Source organism: Azolla caroliniana, unplaced genomic scaffold, assembly GCF_043228905.1.
Source record: "Azolla caroliniana isolate FFs.n. ecotype wild unplaced genomic scaffold, voAzoCaro1.0.p SCAF_7, whole genome shotgun sequence".
Taxonomy (NCBI): domain Eukaryota; kingdom Viridiplantae; phylum Streptophyta; class Polypodiopsida; order Salviniales; family Salviniaceae; genus Azolla; species Azolla caroliniana.
The window spans coordinates 14,132,084-14,147,389 of NW_028230442.1; the positions used below are offsets into that span (position 1 = coordinate 14,132,084).

Here is a 15,306-nt window from a genome sequence, read left to right on the forward strand (position 1 = left end):
GCTGCTACCTTTGCATGGTGGGATTCGAATCATTCACATACTAGAATTTTATGGTTCATTTGTACAAATTTTTGAAATGTGAGAGTGATAGAGATAGATTATCTTCCTTTGAAGTTAAATATACTCCGATGGGACCAAAGCAAACCTTTTGATGCAATAAGCAAGTAGGTGGTAAGTGACACCCCAAACTATTTTGACAATGAGCGTCAATGTTGTGGATCAAAGAGAACATTGTGGAGGGATAGAGCATGGCTAAAATTGCAAGTGTTGCTAGCATGGTGTTGAATTTGAGTTTATCTACATGCACACACCAACTAAAAACAGGGATAGTAGAATAAGATATCATACTAAATACTATATGTTTAAGTAATTAGTGGTAATGTTGTGTTAATCATCGACGATGGTGTATTGACCTTGACTTGCTTTTGCAAATCAAATAGCTATACCATTTCTACAAAAGGAGGGATACTCATGTTGAGAAAGAAGGGACATGCATATGGCTCTAGAGAGATTAGTTTCCCTCATGCAAAAGATACATGAAGCTAGTTAGTATAGCAACATAAAACAAAGGGCAAAATCCAAAATATTTCCCTTCATCTAAAATTGATATGTTTTCACAATCCTCCAATATAAAATTAGATTTTCCTTGACATTAGTTTACATACACATAAGAACGGAACATTGGGAAGGGGATAAGGTGTCCACAAACAGGAACCACTTCTTATTTCTCTAACTCGGGGGCAACTAGGAAATGTTTTTAGATTTGCATCCCCAATGGTGGGATGGAGGTTGAAAGTTTCTCCCGATTCAGTGAACGAAAAGGTTATGCTATACGCAAGGGGGACCACATGCGTAGGAAAGCAGTGGTATGCCGGCAGAAACTACGCGTTGTAGAGGAAAGGTGCGCAATGATGGTTAGATATACATATGTAATGTGTGTGTGTGTGTGTGTGAAATGATGGATGGATCGATGGAAATATGTATGCATGTATGCTTATGTATGTATGTATGTATGTATGTATATGTATGTAAAGTGTGGGTATGTATGTATGTATATGTATGTATGTATGTGATGTTTGTTGATAAGTGATGGATGGATGGATGGATGCATGCATGCATGTATAATGTATTCTATAAAACCGGGTCTTTAGGAAAATACGTGTGGGAAGTGTGGTATACCGGGTCTTTGGGAATGTGTGTGATAAAAAGTATATGGACGAGACTTGACTTGACTTGACTGGACTGGACTGGGGTAGGCCTCTCTCTCTCTCTCTCTCTCTCTCTCTTCTCTTTGTCTTCCCATTCAATCTTTTGTTATCTATCGGTTACAGAAAAGAAACCTTCCATGTAATGGCTGTGTGTGTGTGTTTTGGGAGGAGTTTCTCATCCATATGAAAAAGCACTCTCTCTATCTCTCTCTCTCTCTCTCTCTCACACACACACACATATATCTGTCCCTCTGTCTATCTTGCCTGTGTCTATCTACTAGCTAGTCGCATACTTATTATTACCTATTATATATATATATATATATATATATGTGCATAGGCACAAAGGTATATGTAGCAACGTATACACACACATTCATTCATTCAATCTTTTCTGCCAATCAAACCATGGAAGAAGAAGAGCAAGGCACCTCCTCTAATGAAGAAGAGGAATTCTATGGCTTCACTTGTATGAGCCTAGGTCCCTCTTCTACTACCTTACCTAATTCTACCTCCTCTCCTAATTCTGGCTCTAATTATCACCTCCCATTACATCATAATGGTGCTGTCATTGAGAATATGATAGCCCCAGCAGATGAACTCTTCTTCAAGGGCCAACTCCTCCCACTTGAACTTGATCCAAGACTTAATCTTATGAAAACACTTATCCTCTCATCTAACTCCAACTCCAACCCTAACCCTAACCCTAACCCTAACCCTAGCCCTAGCCCTAGTCCTGCCTCATGTCCTAAACCTAACCCTAACTCAAATGCCGCACCTAGCATATATACTAATGGGATTTCATTGCCACATTCATCGAGCTTCCGCTCGCACAATTCCAACAATAGTAGCAGTAGCAGTAGTAGTTTAATATGGGAGTCTTTTGATAAAGATGGGTACAATACTAGCATAAGTAGCTCTAGTGCCAGTGCTCGCGACTCTAATGGAAGCTCGACCCAAGATGAAGCCTCTTACAACAACAACAACAGCAAGATTCATAACAACAGCAACAATAATCATCATCCCTGGACTCGATTGGGTCGGAGGTCGAGCTTTGTATTGCTATGGAAACCTCTCTTTGCAAGCTTTAGGAGAGCAAAATCATCATCATCATCATCATCATCATCTAAAACAACACCATTTACAGGCTCCAGAAGTTCTAGTACTACTCAGCCCACTAGTAGCTCCCAAAGGTTCCATACGCTGCCACGGATGACATCCAGTTATTCCGAAGATTTGAGTAAGTACCGTGTTTGTGTCGATAGGCACAATGCATATCGGACTAATCAAGTTGTATCCTCGAGCACCGAATTCAATTGTGCGAGAGTACCCCGCGAAAAAGTAGCAAAGAATGGACCGAGATGTGATCGATCCCTAAAAGATAATGGAGGCTTTCCATCTAATGCGAGCAGTGGGTATCATAGATCTAATCAAGATCAGAACATCGCTAGGGTGTATAGAGGCGATGATCCACTCCTGGCGGGGCCAAAGGCGAGCGAGATGAAGAGCAAAAGTAGCAGAGTCGAAGAATACCATGCTATGGGGCATGGGAAGCAAGGTGGGAAATTGTGGCAAGGTTATTCAAGGAGATTGAAAGCTCTCTATGACATGAAGATCACAACCAGAGGGATGGTGAATAGTATGGGCCAATTCCGATCCATGGATGATGGGTTTGACATTGAGAGTTGTAAATTTTATAATTATGCCCAAAATGGAGCTCTCATTAGCAGTCATGGGGGTGTTAATGCCATCATCAACAAGCATGCCAAAGCTAGCAGCACATCACCCTTGACTGCTAATACTGATTCTAGTACTAGTACTACTAGTAGTATGAGCTCTATGCAAGAGCTGCATAGTGCATTGCAAAGTGCCATTGAGCATTGCAAACAATCCAACAATGCCAAACATGAGGATCCCTAATTATATTTTGTGTGTTGTGCCGAAAATCCGGTGGAAAATGTATCATTCAACAATAAAACTCAGATGCACTACTCGAAAGAAGTTTTTCGATGCAGTCTTCTTGCTCAGAGTTTCCATTGGATTTCACTCACTACACAGCATGCAACATTATGAGCTTCTCCAAACACTAGGTGGAGCATACATCGAGAGCTAGGTATGGTGAGCGGTAAGTAAGGCGAACTCGATCATTTCCTATGTGGGAGGACCATTGTTTCCCTCATGTTTCCCTACAATGCTCAACAACATTATGAGCTTTAACACTAGAAAGCTTACAAACAATCTGAGTGTAGCCCATATTGTGAACAGGTCCCACCATATCCAATCATTGGCAGTGCAAACAAATCTGACCAAAGTGTATTGTGTACATAAAAACCCTTTTGTAGATTTGTGAGAAATTTTGTATGAAGCTTTAAGTGTGTGCTAAGATCTCTTACTTAAAACCAAAGACAGGATATAAATTGTTGAACTATCTGGTTATTGGGATTCTGTGCTTTGCTTTGCTTTTTGGTGGAAGTTACTGATTTGCATTGTCTTTTGAGTGCTAAGCTGCCATGTATTTCATCACCATTGTGTCATGATGACATGACACACATGCTTATACATGATTCCACTATATATGTATATATATAGGATACCTATATAAACCCATGTGACTTGTACAATAGTCATTTCAATTTTCCATCAACACACGCCCAAATGAAAAATTTCCAAGCCTGTGGATGGATGTACCCTAATGTATGTATGTATGTATGTATGTTCTCTATGCACATAACATTATGTATGAATGAATGTATGCTGGAAAAACATCATACATAAGTACATAAACAGTAGGTACTACTAACCTACATGTATGTATGTCATGTAGTAAATACATACACATGCATGGGATGGTAGTGAATGTACATATCATCATCATGTGACCACATCATAGTAATCATTAAGGTGGGGAGGGGCTAATAAAACTCTTAAAAGCAAGAGTGTTTTAGGATAAGCTGACACATGCATCTGTATATGCATGTATGTATATATATTAATTAAGAGCAAGCATTAAATACATGTTGAGGCATACATTATAACAATCAAATGTTAAATATGTAAAAGGAGAGCTTTGTATGTATATTGAATGCTGTATACCAATAATTGCAGGTAAAACCAACAACCAGCAGTGAGAGATTGATCTTCTCAATGCACACACACACACAGAGAAATGTGATCTTTGCACTCAATACATATGCATTGAAATCTGAGCCTTGTTTTGTAATGTTTTTGAGAGAGTTTTGTGTGTGGGAACACATTAAAAACACTCTCTCATCCGTGCATCTTTCTGCAACACCCAAAAACAAAACAGAGCATTAAATGCTCTCTCTCTCTCTCTCTCTCTCTGTCTGTCTACCAACAGGACACTCTCTTCCTTTTCCAACACTTCTCACTCACTCTTTTTTACTTTCCTTCTTCTAGAAACTAGACACAACCCCACCCCAAGTGAAGGAAGAAGGCCTTATTATGTAACAAGAAGAAGTTTTCATTTTAGTCATTTGCTTTTTTCATGAGGCCTTTTCGTATGGTCGGTCACTTTGGTTCACTCAACCGAATCAACAAACAAAGCGCTTACACTTCTGTCTCCTCCGCCCGACCTTCCAAGGATTCGAAAAAGAAAGAAAGAAAGAAACCACGGAAGAGGGAAAACCACAAGGCCCCTCACCCCGAGATGATCCGATGGCAAAGGGACGACAGAAACCACAATGGTTCTCGCCTTTACTTTCTTCTTCCTTTTCCTCAACTTTCTCCAGATTGTATAGAATATAGATAAAGACGCTCTCATGCGGTGGGGAGGGGGACAATAAAACAAGAGTTCGTTTGCTTGGCCACGAAACAAAGGATCCAAATTCTCGGCTTTTCTTGTCGCTTGCTTTCTAGGCCTAATGTGTTTGGGAAACCTTTCCTTTGCTAATAGTTAGAGCTTCCTTTTCATTTATGGGAATAAAAACTATACACATATACTTCCATCGGGTTCTATTCCCTTTATAAATATTTTCAACCAACAAGCTCAACGACTCAATGAGTGTTATGGTGAATGAGGGAACCTTTTTCCACAACACTATTTAGGGTCAATATGGGCAAGTAACCACATGTCAAAGACTTGAAATCCCCCCATCATAAGCAACCATCATGACTTTAAACTCGAGACGTAGAGGCCCACCACTCTGCCATTTAAAGCCACCCCCTTCTATCTTCAAACCTCAATACTAGAAATATTTCAGAGATATCCTTCCAAGCTCATCAATTTTGAACAAAGACTGAATTTTGCATAATCTCTTTTAGCAATTTGGATCATTTTGTCTACATATCCTTTAGTTCCCATATATCCTTCCAAACCAATCGATCATGATAAATGAGTGAATTTTGCATAATCTTTTAACAAGTTGAGTCATTTTGTCTACATATCCTAAACTTTAAGCCTAATAAACATAACTAAAAGTATTTGGGTCGTATTAGTGAGTGTCAAGGAGCATGAGAGTGCTCGATGTACAACCGTGACTTGGCAAAATATTCTCAAATATATATGTCATGTTTTTCTTTAAAGAATTCAACGTCATTACTTGATTATAAAATGGTACTTCAAAATTTGATGAAACGTCTTATGCATAACAAGTGTATATTAGATGAAAGGAACTTAAGCTCAAACCATCCTAACAAGTTCTATTGGCATGATAAAGGGTCTTATTATGCACACCCCTATTTATGACATGTATGACCAATGAGTTAGAATCTTTAGACATAACAAATCATTATAAATACTCCATACTAAACATTGAACTCAAGGATCAATACTAGACAACATGATGCAATACAAGCTATATCACCCTTTACACAATAATTCTAAGGTTACATGAAAATAACTCCAAAACTTAGTGGAGGGTTAAAGTTGTGTGCCAGTAGCCGTCCAGAAACTCAAGGTGGAATATGTGTGCTAGTAGCCTATAGAGTAATAGATTGTTTACGCACTTGTTGCTTCCATGTAAGGGGCATATTACATCGAGAATGTGAAGTCCAAAGAGACCATACATTCTTCAAAGTCAAAGGAGATTGTCACTTAGAACAAGGATAAGTAAAGCTTTAGGATTGTGGTACTCTTAACGTACAATCTCAAACACACAAGGAACTTTAGATGGATCCTTCCAACAAACGTAATGTCTTAACAAACATGATGATGCAATGGTGAAGTTCATGCTTTGAAACCTTAGATTATCAAGTTAAGGTCTCAACCAATGCATCCATTATAAAAAACATGACTGTCTTGTTTTGCAATCATGCAGTCTCTACTCCTAAACTATGGCCATGCCATCATGCACACATATAGTTGGTACTAAAAAATGTTTCCTGAAAATGTAATGACTTTCCAAAAATCATTGCCAGTTATTGAGTGAACTTGGTTGCACAAATTCACATCCAAGCCTTGGGACAAGTTGTTTCTGAACCATGCACCATGAAATCAACGTCAAGTACGAGATAAACATTAACTCACAAATTTCACTTCTACCCCTCGTACCAAATTTCTCCCAAAACATCACTTTCCACGATGCAAGGATTGAAAATGATATAAAGGGCAGTGGTGGGGGAGACACAGCTAGTTTGTAGTCTTTTTTTGTCAACAACTTCAATATCAAGCTTCAACATCCATCAACATGATTCTATTCAAACACTTTCCGACATCCATTTTCACCCCTCTATTGAAAACTACATATGGCTTCATGCCCTATTGTTACATTTGTTCCATTTTTTGACATAAATTACTTGTCGCAATGGAATCTTGGGTCTATCTAGTGTATCAATGATGTTTTGCAAAAATATTCGACAAAAATACCAATATATATATGGTGTTTATCTTGTCTTTTATTTCTGAATAATATTCAAAGCCAAGAATGTCTTGATCAAAACGACGGTATGTCCAAATGCAAAATAATACAAAAGCCAACATAAAAGGTTGTACTGTTGTGAACCAAGAGTCTTATGTGATATTCACTCCATTTTTTATGACACTAAAAGCATATTGATCCAAGAATGTTGCAGTTTATAGTCACATTATAAAATACCAGTATGTAAAATATAAAAGCTTTATTTCCGAAATACAACAAATAATGGTCTCTAGAAGGTATGTTTTTCGTAAAATATACCTAGTCGTATAATGGTGAAGCCTCCCAAGACTAGTTGCAGCTTTGATTTAGACCTTAAGGTATGATATGTATTATTTTGATATGGAACAATGGAGCAAGTTTTGGGCATCCAAAATCAAATCATTGTGTCTTCTCCATGTTGCATTTTGGCCAAAGCAACCAAGAATATAGCCCCTAAATGCAACACACATTTTCAAGGGTTTACATACGAAACATGGAATTATACTAGTTTGAATGTATCTATAAGCCACACATTGGAGATCAAGGCATAGACATATATGATATGTGATTGTATCTCGTACCATCATCCTGCATTCTTAGAATTCATTCTATATATAAAGTCCTCTAGATTTTGACATCATTATAATGATTAAACAATGCTTATACCTTGGCTTTTTTCATCCTTCCCCCAAAGGACCTTACATGACAACTTTTGATACTCAACATGTTGGTTATAATTTACTGTATGAATTCATTGTAGCCTTTGGGCATCTTTCCAATAATACTAAGGTGAATCTTTATTTTTATTTCTTTTAAGTAAATAAATTGCATAGCTATTTGTTTTTAATACATTGTCTACCAAAAGGTCCCAGCACCACAAAAATTATCCAACGATTGTTTAAGTGTACATACAATGAATAATTCCTTAGTCCTTGACTCCCTTTCTCTTTTTGATACAATTAAAAGGTACATATGTATCTCTAAACATAATGAGAAGCTAGAGGCAAAAGAATTATTTTACTTCCAAAATGAATGGCATATCTTAATCATACAATTCATCTTCTCTGCTCAAAATGCACATTGTTTGATATTGGAGATCAAAAAAATATTTAATTGGTAAGATTGCCTATTAAATGTATGGATGACCCAGATCTTTCATGGAGTGTCTCCTATTCTATGCAGGTAATAAAAGTTCAAATTTGCATTAGCCCAAGAGAAACAAAAGTTTTACTTGGATGCACACACACAAACAAAAGTAAATCAGATTAATCTTTTATCTCTTCAATCTCTATAAGGATAAAAGCTCTCGTTCAACTTTAATTGAAGAAACCTTTATGTCACTAGGCATATACAGCAGTTTAACTAAATATTATTGTATGTTCACCATGCAAATTATTTCCAACAAAACTATGTACCAAACAAAATTCTCACTTCAACAGATGATTACTAGTAAACAAAAATATACAGTTTGCATACAGCTACAGCCGCCATTGATGTATGTTGCAATGATGAGTTTTATTCCTTGTACTTCTTTACCTGGATTTGTTTCCAGCATGGTCTGACAGGAGGTTACAACATATCTTTTCCTTATGAACTACTTACACAATACAAAAGATTAAATTATCAATCGGAATAAAAGTGCCCCGCACTCATCAGTCCATGGATGGATTACTGTAAATGGTTCTAGAGACTATCATTAATCCAAACGGATAAAATTTCAGAACCAGATATTGTTTCCGCCATTTATAACTCAGCTTAGCATATTTTCTATCGTAATCACGAAACAGCCAGCATTCACAAAATATCAAATGTAGCTCAGCTATAAGCTACAAACATTGAAATTAAAAAGACAAATGAATTTCAGATTAACAGATCAGGCATTTAATTGTGCGGAACTGAAAAAACACCCTTTGCAATGCAATTATGGTTTAAGGGCTCGATTGGCTCATAAAGCTTAATGCGCTTTACCGCCCTTCTAAATTAGCATAATGCATGTCCCGTGCTTTCTGTCCCCTTGTCCCTTCTTCATATTCTACTCTCTTTTTACGAGCTCTCTTCTTAGTCGGCAAACGTGGTTCAATGAGACCTTGTTTCTGTAGGCTGTTATATCTCTCCTTGACTAAAGTATAGCATCCCTGAGGTAATGTTCACATATTAGTTAGACATAGAATGATCAATTTTTCTTTTGTATAAAAAAAAAACTATACATATATACTCTGACCTTCAATTTGCGCAATGATCCTGTAACTTCATCGGTTAGGAGTACCTGTAAAGGTTCTGGCTGATACCTGTAACAAACAGAAAATAAGTATTAGAATAATCTCCTAGAGAAGCAAGCAATCTACATTGAAAAGTAATATACACAGCCTTAAAAATAGATCAAACTAATCTACTTTAGTAGAAAACTTTCATTTTTCATATGGTAAGGAAATGTGATTTTATAGTTCTCATCTATATTTATAGCTGATTGCTAATTCCTGTCTCGTAAAACATTGTGTGACAAGAACCTTGGACCGAGACGATAGTTACAGATAACCCAGGAATGTGGAATATATGTTAAATAACAAGATCAGCTACCTGCATAGCAATTGATTTCTTCATAGCAAGAATAAATTTTTAAATTTCTTGATTCTTCCACACCTATTTTTTCCTAGTTGTGGGGGTAAATTAGCATGTTTCTCCTGCTTTGAAATTGTTCGTCGTAGCCACTCCCTGTGTTGCACCTGTTGATCATGTGCAATGGACTTCTCTATGTCATCCAACCTGTTCACATGTCAGATTTACCAAGCATAAAAAAAAAAGAGATAATAGACTTCCTCCTAAATAAACACAAAAAGAAAAATTTACATGAGCATGCAATAGATTCCTATTGAACATCAAACAATAAGATCTACATAAGTAAGAAGATATTACGGATTTACCGAGCTAAATCTTTCTGAACTCTAGCTCGCTTCATGCTTTCCTCCTCCACTCTCAGCTTCTCTTTTCTTCGTTTTTTCCTATTCAGGTCAGCCCTCGTGAGCTTCTTTATTTTGATTGGCCTAGAAAACATTAATCCAAAAAATTAGTGCGTCAAGTTACATCACTGAATAGCATGGTAGAATATCAGCACAAGTGTTACCTTGAGATTTCGTTATACTCTTCTCCACAGCTTACATCTTCTGCACCTTCATCTCCCACTTCTAAGAAGTACATCTGCAAGTAATTAACAAGAAGCAACTTAAAATAATCTTAAAATGAATGGAGGAACTGACTCTTGATACCATCAATGATCACATGTCAGGACCAATGATTGTAACATGGCAAATTTTGTGCCCTCACAAATTGGTGGAAGATAGCTTCTCACTCAAACATTAAACTACTACTTAAAAGGAAATATCATACCCATTGTTTGGACATCAGTTCTCAGGAGGATCACAATTGCCACCCACATACACTCTGGCTCCATAACACAAGCACATATAGATGCCTTTTCATTTGCAGGATTCCGCAGAACATACAGAATGAAAAGAGGGGTGCATTCACCATCCTTAAATAGAAGGAATGCAAAACAGGTGAGGACTGCTAAACAATGGAAGTGGCGTGAGTATGAAGGTGGCATGATACTAGGATCTGTATCTATGGACTGATCTATATCACCTATTAATGTGCACGGATGCACCCATGGCATGCCCTTGAGAAGCCCTGCCCACTGACACTGATAGAAGAGCTGCAAGTTTGGCATACACTTGCAGAGGGCCTATGGCATGGCATGTCTACTATCAGGATTCGGCCCTCAATATACCAGCCACCACAGCCACGTCTGACCATATCCTCCTTGGTCAAACCCTGACAGCAGAAATGACCACATGGCAACTGCAACAGCGCATCAACTAACCAGGAAACATGGACATTGAGCAGCTCATCTATTTAACATGCACACTTGACCACTTTTTCAGAGATGACGGGGCCGTGAGTTCCAGGACAAGCTCAATTCAATTCGACCTTCTTCAAAATTTACATCACCTTTCCATCAAGTTGCTTGATATACCAAGTGAAGGTGGATATATGGATACATGTTTGTAAGGATGTGCATCTGCCATGTATATATAAATAGCGCCACTTTCCCTATCCCTGTGTTGATGCAAAGAATAATTTGTGGCTTAGGAGCCCCAGATGATGATGCAATAACAGATATTACCTCTTCAGATACATATATAGCCTCTATTAAGAATTTTTTATGTCCACTGCTCAGATAGACTGGTTCTACAGAGATTTTTAGAGACAGGCATCGATATAGGTTCCTCTATTCACATGCCGCATTGTTAGTTTTAATCAAATGTCAAACACTTTTAGTCATAATGTACTACTTAGAATAGCCACATAAAGTATTTGGAATTCTGGTTTGAATTCAAATAAAAACCATCACTCACATCTTCCTCATCAACAATGGTCCCTGGCAGTGTTCGAGGAATAGGTTTTGGCTCCAATTCTTTCTGATATATTTTCTGCATCTCTTGAGCAACAGCAAGCCCCAAAGCTTCCTAAATAAAATGTTGCATAAAGAACATTAATACCATTTCCTCCACATATTTAAGGTGTGCTCATGATTGCCAGATCATGAGATGATTTGAAATCTTACTTGATGATCCTCAAACCGGGGATTATACGAACATCCTGGTGCATCCACTTCCACAGCTAGAATAGACTTCTTTCTCTTAAAATTTATATAAAAAAATAGGTTAAAATCTTCCAAAAGAAATCATATGATAGAGAAAATCACTAGTATTACATATATGTTTCTAATTGAAGTCAACAAAACCTATAAATGATTACAAATCGAAGGTTATCACCTTTTCATTCATGGTATTTTTTATATTGACTTTATCTGGTCCACAAAGAAAAAGGAAATTATTAGACTTTCATGAAAAGCAGTGTGCACTTATTTACTCACAAATGATGTTAATACAATTACCAAAGGATTCAAGCACAGTTAACATCACAAATATTGCCACATATGAGAACAAGTATCTGATATTGCCACATTAGACCAGATATTTAAACAAGAAAGGCACCTTCAGAACCCCAGATGTCAAGGCTACATCGTACATTTTTCTTGTCAATCTGAGACATATTCCAAGCACAATAAGCAATTGGCACATCTTATTCTGCTTCTAGTAAAGTATATAAAGAACAACCACTTACCTTTGAATTATTAAATTGTTGCAAATTTGTTTTTATTGATTTCTCTTTCTTGAGCTTTTTTTTTGGTGCCATTAGAGGTTGCACAAGAGATGCTCTCTGAAGAATGACATCAGAATGCAGAACTTTTTCCCGGTATTTTGCAGATTTCTTTGCAAGTGACAGATCTGGAAAATTTTTGCATCACAATGATTTAGCTAAAGTTTATACTTGCAAAAACTCTCATACAATTCGTAAGTTAAGACATCTAAGGCATGAACATAGTTAGAAACTAGAATTCAAACACATCAAAACAATTGTGACACACCTAAAGGAAAAGGAGAGAGCATTTGATTCACAACCAAGATAATCATTACCTTGCCCACATTGACCACATATTCTAATCACCCAACCTTATTCACATTTACATTGACCATGTATTATAAACAGCAGTCTCATATATCAGAAGGAAACTTTGAAAATTATACCAATCAGAACTTTGGACTTATCCTAAGCTATCTGTTTGTGCTCCACACACATATCTGCTAACTACAGTCTACAACCAGTCACCTTGTTGATGTATTAACCTACAAATATAAGGAGTGATTCACGAAAAAAATACAGAAATGAATAGAAAAGGTTGATGTAAACATCCCAGGGCAATACAGGAAAAGCACAGAATGTAATTAAAAAAAACATTTTTCTAGAAATTTTGCTTCACATTGTCCCATAAATTAGAGAGAGAGGAAATGTAGTAAGAAATTTCTTTTATTTTTTGGAAGTCCGCTTTGCACTGTGTCAGTTTTTCTAAGTCTATATGCTCTCCAGAATATGCCAGTAAACATAGACTCTTGATACAGGAGCAATATCAACATTCAAGTGCCCAGCTTTAGAAAAGGGAGATTGACAACTTGATCATGCATAACAAGGATGCAAAAATAACACTTAAGAATAGTTAGACATGAAAATTGATCATATAACCAGTAGAATAAAAGCATTTGTAAAACAAATATTACGTTAAATGCCCTATTTACAAGCAAAATTGGAATTTGTTCCGGCAACCACAACATTATTGACCACTTTACTGTAATATTTACACCCTAGCCAAAATGCTGAATTTCTTTATATTTGATATTCTTGTGCCTACTAATATTTAGATCCAAACGTAGAATCTCTTGGGAATCTCCATTTAGTGCAATGTTTACACACTACCAAAACACAGAGTTTATTCATCTACAATACTATTGTGTCAACTAGCATTTATATGCAAATGTAGAATCTCTTTAGAACTTTCATATCCAAATGTAGAATCTCTTTAGAACTTTCGTATACAAATGTAGAATCTCTTTGGAACTTTCATATGAAACCACAAGCTTGTTTCTACCAATATTTTACACACTAGCCAAAACGCCAAGTTTATTCATCTATATTACTATTGTGCCTCCTAACATTTATATCCAAATGTAGAATCTCTTTGGAACATTCATATCCAAACATAGAATCTTTTTAGAGTATTCATATCCAAATGTAGAATCTCTTTGGAACTTTCATATAAAACTGGAAGCTTGTTTCTACCAATATTTAAGCCCCAAAAGTGGAATATCTCTGAAACCCCCGAAATGACCATATTGCATTTCCCCGAGTCTCGCAATGTGTAAATAAAAATACCAAGAAGTTCAAAGATAATCAATTCACAAATGGAAGAGAAAATAATAATTTACCTTTCTAACATACATTTAGCCCAAATTCTCTAAAAGCCAATAAGAATACCTATTTGAAACTTAACTTCTCACAGATAATCGCTGCAAAGAAGGTCGAAAAGAAATAATACTAGTAATAACCACCCTTACAATTTCACCTAATATTGTTGACATACATTTCGCCCTAACTCATGCACACGTCAATAAAATAGTACCTCCCTAAAAGAAGGTTCATAGAATTACTCCAAAAAAACGAAGATATATACGAGCAAGAAAGAAACGAAGAATAAGATATAAAAAGGAGACAAAATACTAACCTGAAGATTTGTCGACAAAGAATAGGCTTTCGTCAGGAAGAGAGACAAGTGAACCACCGCTGCGTTCATCGCGATCTGTCTTCTGAGCAAAATCATCTTCTTCCTTCGTGCTGATGTTTGCACGCCATGCCTTCTTCCCCTTGCGAGACGTCTTGCTCTTCTTCTTCGCCATAGCTCACAGAACAGCAGACACCAGAAACACAAGAGTCAGAGAGAGAGAGAAAGAGGGGCAAAAAAATTATTCTCTTCCCCTGTATATACTATGTACTAATACTCCAAACATACCCCTCGGATTTTCTTTATTTCACCTGGATGCCCCTATTGCGTGCTGAGGAAACAATGGAGAAGAAAAGGGGGGGGGGGGGGGGGGGGAGCACTTCATAGCTCTCTTGTGCACAACATATTAATGCCCTTCAAATGCTTCTCCGATCTTCAATTTTGCTTCTTCTCCCACTCTAAGAATGCTTATAACTAAGAACTGAGAATCGGTTTCAGTTTGGAGATTGTCTAGTGGGGGCAACAAAGTAAGCTCAAATGATGATGCGACATGACATCATTGGTCATCAATCAGTTGATGTTGAACCAACGCATCCAAGCTTACTCAGCCGCTCAGTGTCGAGCATGAACCCCAACACTTACGTGTTGTTGTAGTGGAGCTAAACATTAAAGAAATGTTTAAAGTTTTTTGTTATGTTTGGGGAAGACAATTTCGAGATGCCCCTTTTGCTTTAGGGGCTTTCTTTAACATTCATTCATTGCAGAATAAATGAGGTTGATAACTCCAACTTCTTTGTTGAGCCCCTAATAGAAATCCTACATACTCATGTAGCATAATAAGATCACAGAATTCAAGAAATTTTTGCTCGATGGATTCTTGTTCTAGTTATTCGAAATGAGCCTCAAATTGGAAACTTGTGCCTATTAGGCAAATAGTCATCAGCTGCAAGAAATGTGATAATAATGATGGTTTCTTGTTTGGGCTATACAATCTTGGATGGAAATATTTGAAAACCATGAGAACCATTAGTCAAAAAATCTTGCTAGTTGTATGATGGGTGTGTGCACA

General features: G+C 36.9%; 2 protein-coding genes across 2 annotated transcripts; one reads left to right on the forward strand and one right to left on the reverse strand.

Moving 5' to 3' along the window:
- The first annotated feature begins 1,559 nt into the window (after positions 1 to 1,559).
- LOC147862017 (uncharacterized) lies at positions 1,560 to 3,578 on the forward strand. Its single transcript, XM_087322994.1, has one exon. The coding sequence runs from the start codon at positions 1,617 to 1,619 to the stop codon at positions 3,126 to 3,128; it is 1,512 nt and encodes a 503-aa protein (XP_087179120.1). The 5' UTR covers positions 1,560 to 1,616; the 3' UTR covers positions 3,129 to 3,578.
- Positions 3,579 to 8,898: 5,320 nt separating this feature from the next.
- Positions 8,899 to 14,472, reverse strand: LOC147862018 (Nop53 protein). Its single transcript, XM_087322755.1, has 11 exons — positions 14,241 to 14,472; positions 12,248 to 12,411; positions 12,118 to 12,166; positions 11,896 to 11,930; positions 11,685 to 11,759; positions 11,476 to 11,586; positions 10,185 to 10,258; positions 9,985 to 10,104; positions 9,704 to 9,826; positions 9,285 to 9,351; positions 8,899 to 9,198 (listed from the first exon to the last, which is right to left on the reverse strand). Exons 1-11 carry the CDS (start codon positions 14,410 to 14,412, stop codon positions 9,028 to 9,030), a joined length of 1,161 nt encoding a protein of 386 aa, XP_087178881.1. The 5' UTR covers positions 14,413 to 14,472; the 3' UTR covers positions 8,899 to 9,027.
- Between the last annotated feature and the right edge of the window lie 834 nt (positions 14,473 to 15,306).

What these genes read in the sequence shown, in the direction of transcription:
- LOC147862018 (XM_087322755.1), bottom strand. Translation starts at nt 14,412, where the DNA reads ATGGCGAAGAAGAAGAGCAAGACGTCTCGCAAGGGGAAGAAGGCATGG. An exon ending in CCATTGTTGATGAGGAAGAT is followed by an intron (nt 10,259 to 11,475) that starts GTGAGTGATGGT and finishes AATTACTTGCAG; the next exon opens with ATGTACTTCTTAGAAGTGGG. An exon ending in GTTCAGAAAGATTTAGCTCG is followed by an intron (nt 9,827 to 9,984) that starts GTAAATCCGTAA and finishes ACATGTGAACAG; the next exon opens with GTTGGATGACATAGAGAAGT.
- LOC147862017 (XM_087322994.1), top strand. Translation starts at nt 1,617, where the DNA reads ATGGAAGAAGAAGAGCAAGGCACCTCCTCTAATGAAGAAGAGGAATTC.